The sequence below is a fragment of the Piliocolobus tephrosceles genome, chromosome 15, assembly GCF_002776525.5.
Source record: "Piliocolobus tephrosceles isolate RC106 chromosome 15, ASM277652v3, whole genome shotgun sequence".
Classification (NCBI taxonomy): Eukaryota; Metazoa; Chordata; class Mammalia; order Primates; family Cercopithecidae; genus Piliocolobus; species Piliocolobus tephrosceles.
This window is the reverse complement of record NC_045448.1, coordinates 45,225,972-45,243,327: the sequence shown is the minus strand read 5'-3', so window position 1 is coordinate 45,243,327 and position 17,356 is coordinate 45,225,972. Positions and strand designations below refer to the sequence as shown.

General features: G+C 55.1%; 1 protein-coding gene across 2 annotated transcripts; it reads left to right on the top strand.

The window, feature by feature from the left end:
• The first annotated feature begins 9,731 nt into the window (after positions 1-9,731).
• On the top strand, positions 9,732-13,993 carry SIX2 (SIX homeobox 2). Of its 2 annotated transcripts, none has more exons than XM_023223896.3 (2): positions 9,732-10,607; positions 12,677-13,993. In XM_023223896.3, the coding sequence occupies exons 1-2, from the start codon at positions 10,048-10,050 to the stop codon at positions 12,987-12,989; spliced, it is 873 nt and encodes a 290-aa protein (XP_023079664.1). In that variant the 5' UTR covers positions 9,732-10,047; the 3' UTR covers positions 12,990-13,993. The 2 variants fall into 2 exon arrangements, with proteins under 2 accessions (XP_023079664.1, XP_026311897.1); XM_026456112.1 differs by having other exon boundaries at positions 9,763-10,613.
• Positions 13,994-17,356: the final 3,363 nt, after the last annotated feature.

The window sequence follows — 17,356 nt, the reverse complement described above, 5'->3', positions numbered from 1 at the left end:
GAGAGGGAAATACATTACTCAGCTTTGCCATATTAACCAACAACCCCCAAACCTCAGAGGTTAAAATCATACACATTGTTCCTCCCTCATACTGAATATAGGCTGCAGGGCATCTGTTACTTTGCTTCAGGATGGAGCTCTGTGCCACCTTCCTTTTCATTCTGTGACACAGGCTGGAGCAGCACCTATCTGGGGTATGGAGGACAAAGAAGGAAGCATCTGGTGGCAACTTGCAATTTCTCCAAAAGCTTCTGCTCATCCACTCACATTTCATTGTCAAAGCCTGTCACACAACTGAGCCCAGAGTCAATGAGGCTGGGGCTTCTGCCTGTCTACAGGAGCGTAGGTAGTGGTGATGCACAACTACAGAAGGGGTGAAAGAGTTCATGAGCTGCAAATTATTCAGGCTGACTGAAGCCTTGAGGAAGAAGTGGGCAGTGGGGAGAGGTAGGCTACTCATATGTGCAAAGTCCAATAGCAAAGGGTCCCATTAGCCATGATAAGGAGGCTAAATTCCATCCTGAGGTTAATAGGTCCCATTAGAGGAATGTAAAGACAGAGTGGCATAATCTTAGCTGTGCCCTAAATTGGTTGCTCTGGCAGGTTTGTGATGGGCGACTTGGAAAAGGAGTGACATTAGGGAGTAAGGAGGAAAGGGAAAGAAAGGAAATCAATATTTATTGAATACCTCTTATGTACCAAGCACTAGATTCTCGCATTGATAGCAGACATGAATCGCAGTGGTACAGTCACTTCATTCTTCCAAGTCTGGGCTCACAGTCCCTGTTGATTGGGCAGTGGGCCATGGAATCCCTCCCATCCACCCACCTGAATATCACTGATCAGAGTGGGAATCACTGACCCAAGAGGAGCCTATAAGATTCTCTTTCTCTCCACCCCCATCCCCTCCCTCAGGAATTTGGAACAAGGGCAGAGATTTCTGAGTGCCTCTGGAGTGTCTGAACCAGGAGGACACACAAAGACTAGGGAAACACCCAGGACAAGTTGCTTTTCAGAGAGAGAAGAACAAAGACGCTTGGAAGGGAACTCAGAAAAGAGACCATTCTCCCATCCAGATTTGGGGAAAGTGTGCCTGCCTTGATTTCCAACTATTTCCCAAGTTCTGTTCCACCTGTCTTAAGGACAATGGTGTTCCTTACTCTTGAATGCATGTGCTACCCGTGAATCCTTAAATTTATTTTTGTTTCTTCTGTTTGACTCAGTGGATTTCTATGACTTGTGCTTCAAAGTACCTTGACTAAGACACTCAAATTCTCTGAGTCCCCAAGGCTCACCCCAGGCATAATGGATACCAACTCAATGGGGCCATGAGCATGACCAGATGTTCCCAGCTGTGGGGCTAAGGATGCTGCAGGATGGTTTGCCCTGGTCACATGGGCTCCTTCTCAGCAGGAGAAAACAGGGACTGAAGGTCACCAGTCTCAGAAAATCTCAGGGGCTGGGGGGCTGAGACTTGAGGAGGACAAGGGATGACTTTTCCTAGAACCTAGACCTATATTCCTGATACCTGGAAGGAACTCTTAAGCATTGGAAGCTGGAAGTGTCTGGGAACCCAAGCTCAGAGAGAGGAATGGCTTTAAGGGTGAAGGAGGAGAACTTGGTAGAAAAGCAGGCCCCAGTGCAGTAGGTCAGAGCATGCACTCTGCAGCCAAACGGCCTGGGTTTGAGAACCCAGCTCTGGCATAGCTGCCAGAGTTACACTTTACCTCTATGAGCCCCAGCGTCATCACCTATAAGATGGAGATACTAATTACATCCAGCTCATACCGGTATTTGAGATTGTGTGAGATAGCACAATGCCTAGCACATAATAAGCATTCAGCAACTTCTTCCTATCATTACTTTTGCTATTACAGAGGAATTAAGGGCAGCAAGGCTTACGGTTTACACTATGTGTTCTGGCATCAAAGACTGAAATTCCAGAGGCTCCTAACCAGCTGTATGACTTTGGGCAAGTTGCTTAACCTCTCTGAACCTGTCTCCTCATCTTAAAGGCTGATAATATCCACATTACAGGATTATTGTACCCACTCTACCTTAGTATACCATTTTGTGCATAGAAGATACTCTATTAGTGGAAGCTATTTTTTATTTCAACAGATATACCTGGCTCTATCTCAAGGCTCAGAAGGCTCAGGGTCTGATGAGGATGGAGTTAGGGAAGGGAAGAGGAGTCACTTTATTTTCTCTTGGTTACAATCACAGTCTACACACACCTACAGAGCCTTCAGTATGAATTCTGCTTTGTATTCAGTCCTGGGAACAAACACAATAGAAGCAGAAAACTTCATCTCAACCCCATCGAAACATGCAATGCCACACTGGTATGTAGCTGCCTTTTGCTTTCTGAGAATTATTCTAATGTGACCAAAATTCTGGAAATACTATCAGATAATGTAAAACATGATGGCAGCTGAAGTTCTCCAGTTTGTCTCCAAACAGGGAATCCAGCCTTTTCACATACATTAGCTTGATTCCTCTTCTCAAACTCCTGGAAGCAAGGTGTTGGTTATACTTCTTCTTTTTTTTGTTTTGTTTTTTGAGACAGAGTCTCGCTTTGTCACCCAGGCTGGAGTGCAGGGGTGTGTCTCAGCTCACTGCAACCTCCAACGCCTGGGTTCCAGCAATTCTCAGCCTCCCGAGTAGCTGGGATTACAGGTATGCACCCCCACACCCAGCTAATTTTTGTATCTTTAGCAGAGACGGGTTTCACCATATTAGCCAAGCTGGTCTTGAACTCCTGGCTTCAAGTGATCCGCCTGCTTCTGCCTCCGAAAGTTCTGGGATTACAGGCGCGAGCCACCAAACCCCGCCAGTTACATCTACTTTTATTCCCTCTCCCATCTATCAAGACCAGGAAACTGACTCCATAAGATAAAGTCGCTTACCTTTGGTCACACTGTTATTAAGTGGCAGGGGCAGTATTTAACCCAGATAGCCTGACTCCAAAGCCCATACTCTCTCCGTGGTTGCTGTGGATGGTGAACCATAGATGCCAAGGTGGTCTCCTGTTGTACCCATTCCTGTCTTTCCAACTGCCCCCAAGGACCTCCAGTCACATATCTCAGCATTTCCCAGGGTGCTTAGTCCAGGTCTGGGAATACAACACAGTCTTGATAATAATTTTCACCTTGAAAGTCTATCTGTTTTTTGACATTGAAGTCAGGTGCTTTCTGAAATAACACTAATTGTATGCAACTCTAAACACACTATCATAATCACAGCCCTAGTGACAATAGCGTCAATTACTGAGTACTACTTACCAGATGTTTCATAAACTTTCCCTCTAATCCACAAAGTGGTTGTATTCAATTCAACAATCTATTTATTGAATGCTTACTGCGTGCTAAACACTGGGCTCTAAACTCCCCATTTTACAAATGCACAAAATAAGGCTCCAAGATTGAGTAACTCACAAAAGGGGTGGGTCTGGGTCAAGAACCCAGGCCTGCCTCACACCAAACCCCACGTTCTCCACTTTACTCACCCTACCTTTCTCTCTCTGTGTGTGTGAGCATTTATAATAGTGTGACTCCATTACAAGAGTTGGAACGAAGAGAGCTGACCATACCTGTCACCACAAACCAGAATACCACAGCGCTACCAGAAAGACACCTCTTTGCGGCTCTGACCAGGTCCCACTGCAGCAGGCTCATGCACAGGTTTCCCTGAGCAATCTGCCCTCCCCAGGAGGGCTGTATCTTGTTTCTACCTGCTTCATTAGAGTGTTCTCACAGCACTGTGCATAAATTAATTAGCACATATTCTTCTGTAAGAAACAGCCCCTGGGTTTTAGCCTTAATTCAGAGACAACAAAGTAAAGCATTGGATTTCCAAGTTAAGAACAATGCTGGCTTTTTCTAGGTTCCCTTTAAAAATGTAGAACTCGGTAGAAACCCTTCTGTGGCTGCCTCCAATGGCCGGGTGGGAGTGGCCTCTTGCCCAGGCGCTACCCGAATGGGTAGAGCCAACGGTAGTCACCAGCCAGACAGGAGGGGGTATCACTGATGAGTCGGGCTGATGCATTGTAATTAATGGTAATAAAAATAGATACCACAAGAGAGAAGTGCCAAGCCAGAAATCCCTACGACAGGATAGAGTTTCTTTCAGGTAATGGAAAGAAGAAGAAGAAGAAAAAAGTCACTTCTAACAGGAAACCTGATCTACTCGTTGCCTACAGAGGATTTTTGTAAAGTAACTAAGGAAATGCAACGGAAGACGGCAGCCCCAGAAAAATTAGAATAACTCTACTTAGAAAACTTTCTTTAATGCAGAAAGCGGTGGGTCTGGGTCGAGAACCATGGGAACCTGGTGATGCTATAGGCAGTTAGACCTGGAATTTCTAAAGGCAGTGAGTTCAGTCTGTAGCTCCTCGGGCCACAGGGAGACTCCAGCACCTAGGACTCCTGGTTGAAGGAAAGCGTCCACTCTCTGAGACTTACCCTCCAAGGAAGGGGAGGGTAAGAGCGGGGCTGGGAGAGAAAAGCAGGAGCAAAGAGGAGGAAGAGGGCCATTCTCCTATTGGCCTGGTCACTTCCCAGCTGTTGCTGTCAGTCAAACCCGATTGGTCATTCAGACATCCATTCAAACATTTCCTGGGCACCCAGATGTTGCAGGGGAAACGTGAGATGGAGAAAAGCTAGCGTCTATCCCCCCAATAATCCTGTGATCAGACCATCTGGCAACCTAGTCCACCTCTGGGTTCTGTGTGTTTCTGTCTCCGAGGTCTCGCTCTTCGCGGGCGCGACTCGCTTTTCGAACCCCCCGTGCCAGCGCAGGCGGGTCAGTGCTGGGATGAGGAGGGAAGAACAGCAGGCCCTCTCCGCGTCCTCTACCTCCTGGGCTACAGGCCTGCGGGGAGCCGAGCGAGCATTCCCTCCGGCCTGAACTCTGGGCCCGCCGCGTGGGGGCGCTGGCTTGAAGACCTGGTGGAGCTAGAGGGCCCGGGACACGCAACCCCTCCACTGCCCCGCTGCAAAACAACCCGGTGGTGGAGTTCGGCGGCTCCCTGAACCCAAAGCCGCGAGCCTGGCCCCTCGCGCCGTGGCCCTGCCCGCCGCGCTCGCGCCCCTCCGCACCCGGGCGAAGGGGCCCAGGAAGGGACTCCAGGACTAAGGCGGGACCGCGGGCAGGGACGCAGGGACGGGGGTCGCAGGAAGGCTGCCAGCGCCCGGACCCAGATACCCGCCCCAAATCCCGACTGGTCCCGGCGCCGCCCGGGCCGATTCGCCTCTTTGCGGGTCTCCAGGCTGACCCCGAGCCCCTGTGCTCATTATTTTCGTTTGAACAAGATCCCCCGTGAGCCCGCGGCCTCTAAACCGTTGTATCGTGTGGGTCCTCCAGGCTGCCGTATGGGTCTCAAGGTAAAGGCCCGGAGGGCAGAGGGGTGGCGATGACCCCAGGGACTCCGTTGCTCCAGCTCTCCGGGCCTGTGACTGCGCCAGCCACGTGCGGCGCGGCCGACGCCGCGGTTCGCTTGGTTCCAGGAGTGCGGCCGCCCCGAGCCCAGCGCCTCGCAACCTTGCCCGGGCTCGGGGCGCCGCGGGGCGCGTTCTCCGACACGGAGAATTCGTGTGAGCCAACTGGCCTCGCCCTGACCTACCCCTCGTAGGAAATTACGGAAAACCGCGGGTGCAGGGTTTGCGAGTAGCTGGTTGCGTCCGCCGGGACCCGACAGACCCCGCAGGTGCGAGGGGCGGGTGGGGAGGCACCGGAGCCTCGACGCAGCCCCGTCGGGCACCACCTGCCCGCTTTCAACGAAACGCGTCGCCCAGGCCCAGAGAACTCAGGGACTGTCTGGGGATCGCGCCCGGCCCATCCCGGCTGGGGCGCTCGGAGCTGGGAGAGGGCTGAGAGCCTCCACCCAGGCCGGGGCATCCCAGAGCCCAAGGTGCGGAGCTGCATGGACAGCCCGAGGCGGGCGGCGCCAGGGCCGGAGTCTGCCTAGGGGATTTCTGCCGCCTTTATAGGCTGGAAAAATAAAAAGTAAACCAAAAAAACAAACAAACAAAAAAAACCCTGGTTCCCTGACTTGGCACCGGGCACCCGCCCCCTTCTCTTTTTCCCTCTGTCACAAGCAAGGTTTCTGGTTTGCCCAGAACAAAGGCCTTCCTATCCGCTGGCCTTGGAAATAGCCAGAGAGCAGCTCCTTCTTCCTAGATTACCCTATTCTTTCCCAAACGGCCCCATCCCAAAACCAGGGAAGCCCTCGGGAGGCCAGTGGGCTGCCTTCTCCCTTTTCCCAGAAATGCCCCCGGTGGGCGCGGTGTGCCAGCCCTGGGCTGCTCAATGGGCGCTGGACAGTAGGTGCCTTCAGGCTGTGTCCTAGGAGCTTCCTGCCCAACTCCAGGCACAAAGACCCCAAACTTTCCCTGACAATTTGTCTGAGACAAAGCTATTCCATCAGCCTGAGATCACTGAGGAGCACCCACCCACCCACCCCTGCTGCTGCTGCTTTCCAGAAAGTCTCATCCTCCCAGGAACTTCAGGGAAGCTTGGAGGTGAAAGGAGGCGTTTCAGTAAAGCCCAAATTTCCATGGTTCCGAAAAGGTTTCTCCCTCTAGCCATGGAGTTTCTCCCGTTTGTGCTGGATAAAAAGCAAGTGCAAGCCTCTTGGGAATGGGTCTTGGAACAGGAAGGAGGACAGGGATTCCGGAGACTGGAGGGAGGTAGACCCGAAAGTTTCAGTTTCAGCACCCCATAGGACTCTCAGCAACTGCTTTGGGCACTGCAACTAGGGGGCTGAGATTGTCATTGGCTATTAAATCCTCATCCAGACACCTCCCAAGTATTCTGTTCTGTGGCAAAGACTATTGGGGAATGGGCCAGGCAGGGAAGGGGCTGGGGAGTGTGGGGAGACCCTCATGCAGCATGTAACCTTTTTAGGGCAGGCACCCATCTACTGCTGCTACTAAGAGGGTCTGGCCCACACCTGCTGGAACCGGTTTTTTACATACATGGGGGAGGAGGAGAACCAGGGGCATACTGACACACACCCATACATCAGGCAATGGTGCTCCAGGTTTTCAGTGCTTCCTCAGTAATGACTTTTCATATGGCACACACTATGTTATCCACGGTGGCAGGCCCTATGTCTGTTCTGTTCTCCCTGTGCTGCTGAGCGTTGCCTGGAGGCTCTTGGCAGGTCTGACCCGGGCTTAGGGCCCAGAGGCTGCAAAGAGGGCAGCACTTGGAGGAACAGTGAGTCTGAAACTCCAGAAAAATCTGCTTTCACTGAACATGGGCGGGACCCAGTCCTGGGGGAAGTTTAATCTTAAAGCTCCATGGGTCGGAGAAGTGACACATTCATGGTGAAGGCTGTGGCTGAGGCTGCAGAGATTGTATGCTTTTTCAAGGTTACTGTTCTTAGACCCAGCCCAGCCCAGAACCAGCAGGAACTTAAGAGGTTACCCAGGCTCCAATCTAATACTGGAAGAGAATGAAGAACAGTGGACCCGGGACTGGCCCAGGGTCTCAAACCAGGAAGTGACTGCCTGGTCTCACTCACCCACACCAGACCAGGATGCTCCTCTACAATCCCAGCCTAAGCACGCTAAGATGTAAGATGGCCATTGCCAGGGCTGGGCCCAGCCACTCAGCTGAATCCTTTTAACCAAGTAGCTGAAGAAGAGGAGCTGAAAAGAGTAAGTTGCACTTTTGTTGGAGGTCAGCAAAGTGGGCTTTGAACCTCATCACAGTCTGAGATAAATTCTTCTCCATGTCTCCCAGGGTCCTTAGATCCAACTCTAGGGCAGCCCCTGTGCGGCAGTGCACAGGACTCTGGATAGGGTGTCCTAGACACAGCAGACCCCCTCCCAGCCTACAGATGCAAACTTGAAAGATGCCACCTGGATTTCTGCAGAAAGCTGCCCCTTTCTGCACCCGCACTGGCCTTGGGCCTACTTCATCAGCCTGTGGCCTCATTCAACACGCCAGGGTAGGCCCCTGGAAGCTAAAGTCTTAAGAGGAGTCCCAGGGTTCCACTCTCTCATGCCTACAACACTCCCAAAGGACTTCCAGAATGCTGGAGCAGAGGGAAAATTTTTGAAATCTTGCAGAGAAGGAAATAAACACAAAGGAATAAATATATGCCTTACCATAGACACCAAGCAAAGCCAAAAGTTGAACCCAGGGCTCTAGACTCCCATTCCAGTGCTCCTAGCACAAACTCACTAGAAAGTACAAAAGGGTGGGAAAGAAGAAACTGGCCTAGGCTCGAGTTACATAGTCTAAGGCTGGCTGAGGGCAGAGCCGAGGATTTGTGCGGGCTAGGGTCTCGGCACCGAGAATGGTCCTGGGAGCTCCTGGCTTGCAGCAGCTGAGGGGGGAAGAGGAGGAAACCGAAGTGGAAAGGACATGTCCGGGAAGGAGCTAAGCCCCGGATTTTTCAAAACGTAGAGCAAGAACACCCCCACCCTCAGTTCTCCCACCTTTGTGCGAGCCCTTTTCCCACAGGATCAGCACCACGTGTTTCCACTGGCTCCCTGACAGAAGCAAAAAAACAGGACCCCCTTTTAAAGCACCTCATCCCAGGCCGGAGTGGCCAGGAGCCGAGCCGAGCCCCGCCCCAGCGGAGAAGCGGGAAGACTGGAAATCTTGCCTCCGTTCTCCTCCCCGACCGGGGAAGCGCCACTACCGTCCTAGAGTCCCTGCCCTCGCCCCTCTCCCACGCCCTGGTGGGCAGACTGCGGGTCTGCGCCGTCCCGCTTTCTGCGTCGCAGCTGCCGGCCAGAGTCAGCTTCCATAGAGGCCACACGGAACCGCCTGGCACTGCTCGGGCTGTGGGACCCGGGGGGTTAAGTCTGAGTCCCCGCCCGGCAAGCAGCAGAGAGCGCAGAGTTGGGGCGGTACAGGCCGCCAGGCAGCCAGCGGGACTAGGAGAGGGAGGAAAGGCGGGATCCTCCGGGAAGTCGATTCTCCGGCGTCCGCCTGCGGCCACTGCCAAATCTTCCCCACTTCTTTCTTCTACTCCCTCCCCTTTTCCCTCGAGGACCGCCGGGTCCAGAGTTTCTAGGATGGGGGGTGGGGCGCTGTCAGCAGAAAAAACCAAGTCTTTGGGCGGCACCCAAGCACGTCCAAACTCTCCAATCCCACTGGCCTGCGCCAGGGTAGAATGTGCCCGGTGAACAGAGAGCCTGGGAGGGACGCGGCGACCTGGGGAGAAGGGGAACCCGGCAGGGCCTGGGTGAGGCTGCAGAGCCCTCTCCTAGCGAAAGCTGCCCAAACTTTCTTCCCCTGGAGGGTCCTTCCACCCCTCTCCCTCCCCTTCCTCCCGGACACCCCCTTAAACGGTCTCCGCCTTCCCTTCTCTCCTCCTCCCTCCCCACCTCGACCCACCCCTTTTCGTCTTCGCCCGCTCCCCCTGCTCTCCTGTCCTCCTCCTCCCTCCTTCTTTGGGCATCCGCCCCGTCAATCTCCACCGCTGCCGGCCCCAACCCGGCCCCTCTCCGCCTCCCAGGCTCTCAGAGCGCCCCAGGCTCCAGTCGAGCCGCCCTCCGTTTTGCGCGGAGCGGGGCGATCTGTCAGCGGAGCGGGCGGGGGCGGGGAGCGGCCCGGCCCGCCGAGGCTCGGGTTACCAGTGACTGACAGCGTCTCTATGGCGAATAATTTGACTCCGACTATTGTCTGGCACTGGCAGGCCCCGGGTCAGATAACCGGACCAATCAGGGCGCCGGCCGCCGCGCCTCATGCCCGCTTAGAATAATATTATTAAAAAAGCTGCGAGCGAGCTAGACCGGAGGGAGAACGAGTGAGAAGCGAGCGAGGGAACGGCGGGTGGGCGGGCGCGGAGCATGCGGAGGGGCGCCCCGGGCGGCCCCCGGGCTTGGGCGAGGCGCGCGGGTGGTGGGGGCGCGGAACTGCGCGGGGACGTACGACAGTGACTCGGGGCTCACCAGGGGCCAGCGCCGGGCCACGGGGCCCGACCCGCCCGCCTCTCGGCCCGGACGGCCCGGCGGGGAAGCTTCCATGCGGGACCGCGCGGCCCGGTGAGGGCGCGCGCGGGCGGGCGGGGACGCAGCCGGCACCATGTCCATGCTGCCCACCTTCGGCTTCACGCAGGAGCAAGTGGCGTGCGTGTGCGAGGTGCTGCAGCAGGGCGGCAACATCGAGCGGCTGGGCCGCTTCCTGTGGTCGCTGCCCGCCTGCGAGCACCTCCACAAGAATGAAAGCGTGCTCAAGGCTAAGGCCGTGGTGGCCTTCCACCGCGGCAACTTCCGCGAGCTCTACAAGATCCTGGAGAGCCACCAGTTCTCGCCGCACAACCACGCCAAGCTGCAGCAGCTGTGGCTCAAGGCACACTACATCGAGGCGGAGAAGCTGCGCGGCCGACCCCTGGGCGCCGTGGGCAAATACCGCGTGCGCCGCAAATTCCCGCTGCCGCGCTCCATCTGGGACGGCGAGGAGACCAGCTACTGCTTCAAGGAGAAGAGTCGCAGCGTGCTGCGCGAGTGGTACGCGCACAACCCCTACCCTTCACCCCGCGAGAAGCGCGAGCTTGCGGAGGCCACGGGCCTCACCACCACACAGGTCAGCAACTGGTTCAAGAACCGGCGGCAGCGCGACCGGGCGGCCGAGGCCAAGGAAAGGTACGAGTAAGTAAACCTTCTTCGGCGCCGTCTCCCCGGGGCCCAAGGGAGGGGTTCGCAGGGCTTCTGCCCGTTCCCCGGAGAGGCCTAAACTGGGCCCCCAGGCCCAGCCACAGCCCAGCTGCAGCCCGGCCTGACTCGGACGATGCTTAGGCCTTTCTATGCCGGAGACCCGGCGAGCAGGGATTTGTCTAAAGCGGGCAGAGCAATTCAGGAAGTTGTCAACTAACCACTCCGTCGCTACAGGAAAAGGGTGGAGAAGCAGAGAGCTTCGGAGCAGCGCAGGACTGTAGGCCTGGATCCCCTGTGAAGCAGGCACAGTAGGTCTGGTCATCCTCAGAACGGAGGGGTTTGGACCCAGGTGAAAGCAGATTTTGCGGATTTCTTGCTGGTGGTGCTTCCCGGCAATTCCCCCCAGCCTTACTCAGCTCCAAAGTGTGATGGGGTCGGGACTGGGACTGGGACTGGAACTTCCCTAGTTTGACCTGGATGGGGAAAAGCCTGGCCATGAATTTTCCTTGTCAGATGTGGGAGTTGATGGCGGGTCCTTTATCCCCTTAGAAAGGATCCAGAGGTGAAAGGGAGGAAGTGTCAGTTCTGGAAGAGAAGAGACACATGCCCTGTTTTCTGCCTTGCTAGAGATAGCCGCCCTTCCCTGGCACTCCAGGCCCTTGATGCCTCTCTCCTTGGGCCCTACCTCTGATGGATAGGTCAGAATGTCTGCAGTGAGCTGAGAGCCACAGAGGGGCTGGGAGTTGGATGTCCTCAGGTAAACCAGGACTTCCTGAACCAGCCTAAAGGTTGATCATTAGGCCCTTGCCACTACCTGTCCTATAACCCCTCAGGACCCCAAATCTGGAGAGAAACTGATTATGGGAACAGAATCCAGACTGGAGTAAGAGGAAAACAGGACACCTGGGGTTGGTGATATGGGGTGTGTTCCACCCTGAGTTTGAATGATCAGGGTCAGAGGTGGGGGTGCTGAACCAGAAACATCTTAGGGGGAGTGCTGCATGCTCAGATACTCCCAGGTATCTGAGACCCTGAAGTTGGAGTATCCACAGTGGTGAGGTCTCAGCTGCCAGCCCTGTGGGAAGTTCCCTCCCAGGAAAGCAGAAAGAAAAGCCCTCCTGGAAGCTGGTGACAAGAGATCATATCCAGGATTTTAAATATCCAAATCTGGGGAGGAGCTGTCAGTCAAAGGCGTAGAAGGAGGTGGGTTCTCTCTGCTGGATCCCCCTCCATGCAAACTGGCATGTGTTCAGACTCCTGAAAACTTGGGGTTCTCAGACCAGGCCCCAGATGAGAGCTGCAGATTCCCGGAGTGGCTGGTTACAATGGAAAAGTCTTGGCCTTCTCCCAGGGGCTGCCCTTTATCCCCCAGGCTTCTGGTCCCCCAGCTGATGTTTTCACTGTACCACCATGGAAGGGGAGTCCTCTATCCTTGGACCCTTGTCTCTAGGCCCAGCAAGGAGAGCCCTCACAGGGGTGCCCAGTTTGGAGCTACAGGGAAAGAACGCTTAGCCCCAGGATCCTATCTCCCAGCCAGGGGTCTCCCTCGGGCAGAAAAAGCAAACAGAAATGAAGGCTTGTGAGAGGCCCTAAATCCCTTAACCTGGGACCCAGGGTTCCTTAACCTCCTAGACCCGCGTCTACTCAGCAAACCTGGCTTGAGGAGCCTAGAGTGATCTGAAAATCCAGGCATCGTCTCCTCCTCCCTGCTCGCCCCACTTCAGGGAACCCTGTTCCCCTGCCCCTCTGTTCCTGAAAAGAAGTATTGGGAAGGAGGGAAAGAGGAAATACAGAAAAGATATTGATGAGATTGAGAGCATGAGAGGTGGGGACAATAAGGGGAGAGGGGCAAGAGAAATTGGGTGTTGAGAGATGAAGAGAATGGGCAGAAAGAACCCAGACCAGATGGAGGAAATGGTAGAAACCGAAAACACCCGCAGGCCACAAGCCTGGGAGCTGTCTCCTGAGGCTGGTGGCTGGCTCTGACTGCGACTGAGATGGCTCTGGGTGGTCTCGATATCCCTGCTGACCCCGCTGCTTTGCTCCCACACTTGCAGGGAGAACAACGAGAACTCCAATTCTAACAGCCACAACCCGCTGAATGGCAGCGGCAAGTCGGTGTTAGGCAGCTCCGAGGACGAGAAGACTCCATCGGGGACGCCAGACCACTCATCCAGCCCGGCACTGCTGCTCAGCCCGCCGCCACCTGGGCTGCCGTCCCTGCACAGCCTGGGCCACCCTCCGGGCCCCAGCGCAGTGCCAGTGCCGGTGCCAGGCGGAGGTGGAGCGGACCCACTGCAACACCACCATGGCCTGCAGGACTCCATCCTTAACCCCATGTCAGCCAACCTCGTGGACCTGGGCTCCTAGAACCCGTTTGCCTTGATGAGCTTGCCTTTTGTGGCTTGACACTGGGGACCTGAGAGTGGCAGTGTCCAGGGGCGCCCCGCCCCTGCGGCCCCACCAGGTACTGAAAGACCGGCAGGTTGAGCGGGGAGAACAACCGGGTAGGGCGGATAGCTGTCTATGTTGGTCCTTGTTTGGGATTTATTTTCAACAAGTTACTTTTGGGATCCTTTTGGGGCTGGAGACTGGGTCTTAAACCACAGAAGGGAATAAATTATATACCACTGTCATTCTCTCTCTCCCTCTGTCTCTTCCTTTCTTTTCCCCTTTCTTGCCTTGCCTTTTCCCCCTTTCCTCTTCCTTTCCCTTGCTTCTCTTTTCCTTTTTCTGCTTTCTCTCTGTCTTTTTCCCTCTCTTTGTATTGCTTGTCTCTTTTCTTCTAGATTTCTGGCTTGCCGCGGTTCACTCTCCTTCTGTCTCTCCCTTTCTCTGTCCCTCTCTGTTTCTCCCCTCTTCTCTCCTGCCAGTCTCTTGTACTCTGTGTCCTGGTCCCTCCGTCTGTACCCCTGTCCTTCTCCTCCTGTCTGGTGGTCTATCTGCCCCTACCTCAGCCCTCGCTTTCCCGGAGTCGGCGGTGGGAGAGGGAAGAGGAGAGAAAAGAAAGGGCCTTTGAACCTAGGCCATCTCCAGAGGCCCTTTCCCTTGCCCCTGTGGGTCAGTGGGAGCTGCAGGTGTCAGCTTTTCGCCTAGTAACTTAAGTGAGAGAGAAAGGGCAGCGCCACAGAAGCCCCTAAACGCCGCCTCGTCGTCCGCCCCTCGTCCTTCTCTCTTGGCGAGGCCCCGCCACACCGCTCTCTTCCTCCCGGGACTGTGGCCACAGCGCTCCCGGCTGAGCGCTCCCCCCTCCCCCCAGCCGCCGACTTGCCGTCTCCCCGTAATGCCCTCATGTGAATGTTCTTCGGGAAATATTTCTGCTTTTATTTTATAATAAAATTAGAAATCATAAATATATAAATTGTTATATGCCACAAGGCCCGCGGGCCGGGGATGCCGCAGTGTCTGATTTCCCTACCAAGACTCAACACCGTAGGTGGGCCGTTCTGGTTGGCGATGCTCTCTGGTGAGTCCCGAAAACAGCGAGACGCCTTCCCACACACACGACATGTGTCAGTCGCCAGATGAAGGCACTGAAATTCCTGAAACACCCCCCTCCCTTTTCCTGGCTGGGAAAACTCCCTGCAGAAGCGAGGGGCAGCCTGCTCCCCTCCCCACACCAGCGACGCGCAGAGCCCTTGCCAGCCTCTTTCTTCACCTCCAGGTCGAAGTGGAAGACGAGAGAGCTTGTGCCGAGGGCAGGTAGTGCCTTCGGGGATGCCAAAGCTGGGGAAGAAATTAGGCAGAAGTTTCCTGCCGCGCGTACTCCTGGAGTTGCAGTCTCCAAGACTGGGCGCGATGCGCTGCGCGATTTGCCCTTCCCAGGCTCAGACCCCTAGACCTAAGCTCCAGAGGCGCAGCCCCGGTGCTGCGTGTGGCTGTGGAGCAAAGGTCTTCGAGCTCGCAAACCTGCTTCTGTGGATTTGCAGTGGAACTGAAGGGTCAGGGAAGGAGGGAAATCGGGCTCTGGGCGGCCAGGCCGGCGGGCGCCTCGGTTCTCCTGTTTCTCCCTTTCTCTGTCCCTCTCTGCTTCTCTCCTCTTCTCTCCTGCCAGTCTTTTGTACGCTGTGTCCTGGTCTCTCCATCCGTACCCCTGCCCTTCTCCTCCTGTCTGGTGGTCTATCTGCCCCTACCTCAGCCCTCGCTTTCCCGGAGTGAGGGGTGGGAGAGGGAAGAGGAGAGAAAAGACAGGGGTCAGACCGAGCAGGCGGTTCCGGCTCCGCCCATGGGGCGCCTAGGTGCTTCCGTGGCTATCAATTAACCTGCAGCGCCCCCTCCTCTCTGGAGTGCCAGCCCCCTGTTTAAACGACGCATCTGAGCCAGTCCGGGCAGATCCGAAGTAGGCAGGACTCCGAGAGGAAGACGTTGAGGCTTTCCGTTCTCGGGTCGCAGTGGCTGTAGGTACTCACCGCGTCCCTCCGCAACCAGGGTACTGCGGCTGGGCGGAAGGGAGAGGATGAGGCGCTCGTGGCGCCCGGAGTTCCCAGAGCACTGTGTCCTCTAGGGGCTTTCCTTTCAGCGTTTTCTGGTAAAACTGGGATAAAATCAGAACACCCTTTCGCTTGGACTTTGTAAGCAACAAGGATTCCTTCCTAGTTGAGATTGGAGCGGCTGCAGGCTGTTAAGCCGGCTAACTTGGCGCGGGAGCCTGCACCTGGGTCTTGGATCTGTGCAGGCCTGGAGGTCAAGGGGCTACCCGAGAGGCTGGGACTGCAGGTAGTGGCTGCAGTCCTCCGCCTGGGGTCGCACAATGCGCCCCTGCACCTTTGCACCCCAAGAGGAATTCCAGTCAAGGCAGCTCCCGCGGCCTCTACCGGAAGCTCTGCTCTCGTGGATAGCTCAGGTCCTCCCGGGTACTGGTCTGTGTTTCTAAGGCCTGAGTGGGCCCAACTTCTGCTGACTGACAGGGTGAATGGCAGGCTACTGCCTGAACGTCCCCAGACCCAAGAGATGCCTGAAGCCACCTTGGGACAGCCTCGCCAGTCACACAGGACTTGGTGATGTCCCTTGAGGTGCCAGAGCCAACTCTTCTATGTACTTACTTCTAGGGAGGAAGCAAACAGTAGCCTCTGTATCCTGTCTCACCCCCGCCCATCCCCCATTTTCCAATCTCACACTCACAGGAAAACAGGCTGTATACCAGCTTTCACAAAGATGTGAACATACACATTTAACATTAATTAAACTCAAGATTATTGAGAGCCTGCTATGTGCCAGGCATGGTAGACAACACCAAATCCCCTCACCCTCTCACACAGCCACCACTCAGGGAAACATGCAGACTCTGTCACACACATGTTCACCCCTGCACACATTAGCACAACAGACCCTCCGCCCATTTTCAGACACACAAACACATCCTCAGGTACTCTCCCACACTGATATATATGGGAGATACCTGCACAAATGAACCCTTCCTCATGCCTGTGCCCACACACACACACACACACACACACAATGCTTCTTCACAGAAGCACACAAACCCACAACCACACACTGGTGCCCTGGCTAAGCAACCAGTCCCTGCCCATCAACCTGCTAGGACAAGACCCAGCTGTGCAGCATGGATTGCTGGGAAGGCCTTGACACCTGGCTGCTTGATCCCAGAGAAGGAGATGGCCCCAGGGCTGAGGTGGCAGCTGCTGAGGGATGCTCCCCAGGCACTCTCTCAGCCAGCCCAGGTGGGATCTCAGGAGTTTGCCTGGAGTTTTCACCTGCCGGTAGGGGACGGGGTGCCAGTCCCAGGCTTTACTCTGGAAAATGAATCCCAGCATAGGGGTGCTACTTGTTGCAACTCCCCTCTTTTCCTTCCTGTTGGAAAGCTAACCACAAAATACTTAAATAAATAAAATTTTTAAAATGTTTAAATGGAGAGGCGGGTACTACGTGGAAGTTCTGAAAATAAATTTGAAAGCTACTCACCCGCTGCATAAATCTATACAAGCTGGTCCTCAGTTCCTCACGTGGGAAGACCGAGCTGCTGTCCTGACCTGTTTGCACAGATGTTGCTTGGTGATTACAACCACTCCCTGTCCGGTGTCCCTACTGAGTAGGATTCCCAGTGGCTTGTCACCTCTCTGCCACCCTCCACCCCCCTCACCCTGTAGCAGTCGCGGAAGCCACCAGTTTTGCTCCAGCCACCTCAAGTGACCAAGTGACTGGGAGTGCCCAATCTTCTTTCCTGCTTCTCTGATTGCATTTGCTACAAGACACCCTTCATTTGTTCCCAACCAGGTCCCATGCCCACGGGGCCCTTCAGGGTGAAACCCCATGAAGAAATAAAATCCAGCCCTAGGGGCAGCTGGCTAGACCAGAGAAGGGAAACCTGCTTGGGGTCATTAAAACCCCGGGCTACAAGGGGCAGAGGAGAGTATGTGGAGCTTGCAGTCTGTCCCTGTCAGTCTCCTCCCCACCCCGACCCCAGAGCCCTGCTGACCCTCTCCAGAACTCAAATCCCTACCCCAAATTGTACCTTGAGGGAGTGATGCCTGCCTGGGGAGCAGATAGTGACATCACATTGCACCAGGAAAAGTTAAACAGAGCCAGGGCAATCTGGTGAGAGAACAGGGCTACTCAATGCTTGGTTATCCTTAGTCGTTGTAGGAAATACAATTTTGGCGAATGAAAAAGGCAGGACCAGCATCCTGGGAATTTGGCCTTCACAACCCCCTAGGACGTAAATGTTTTTGTGAGGGATGGTTGAAGAAAAACCGAAGAGGAGAGGACTTTTGACTGGG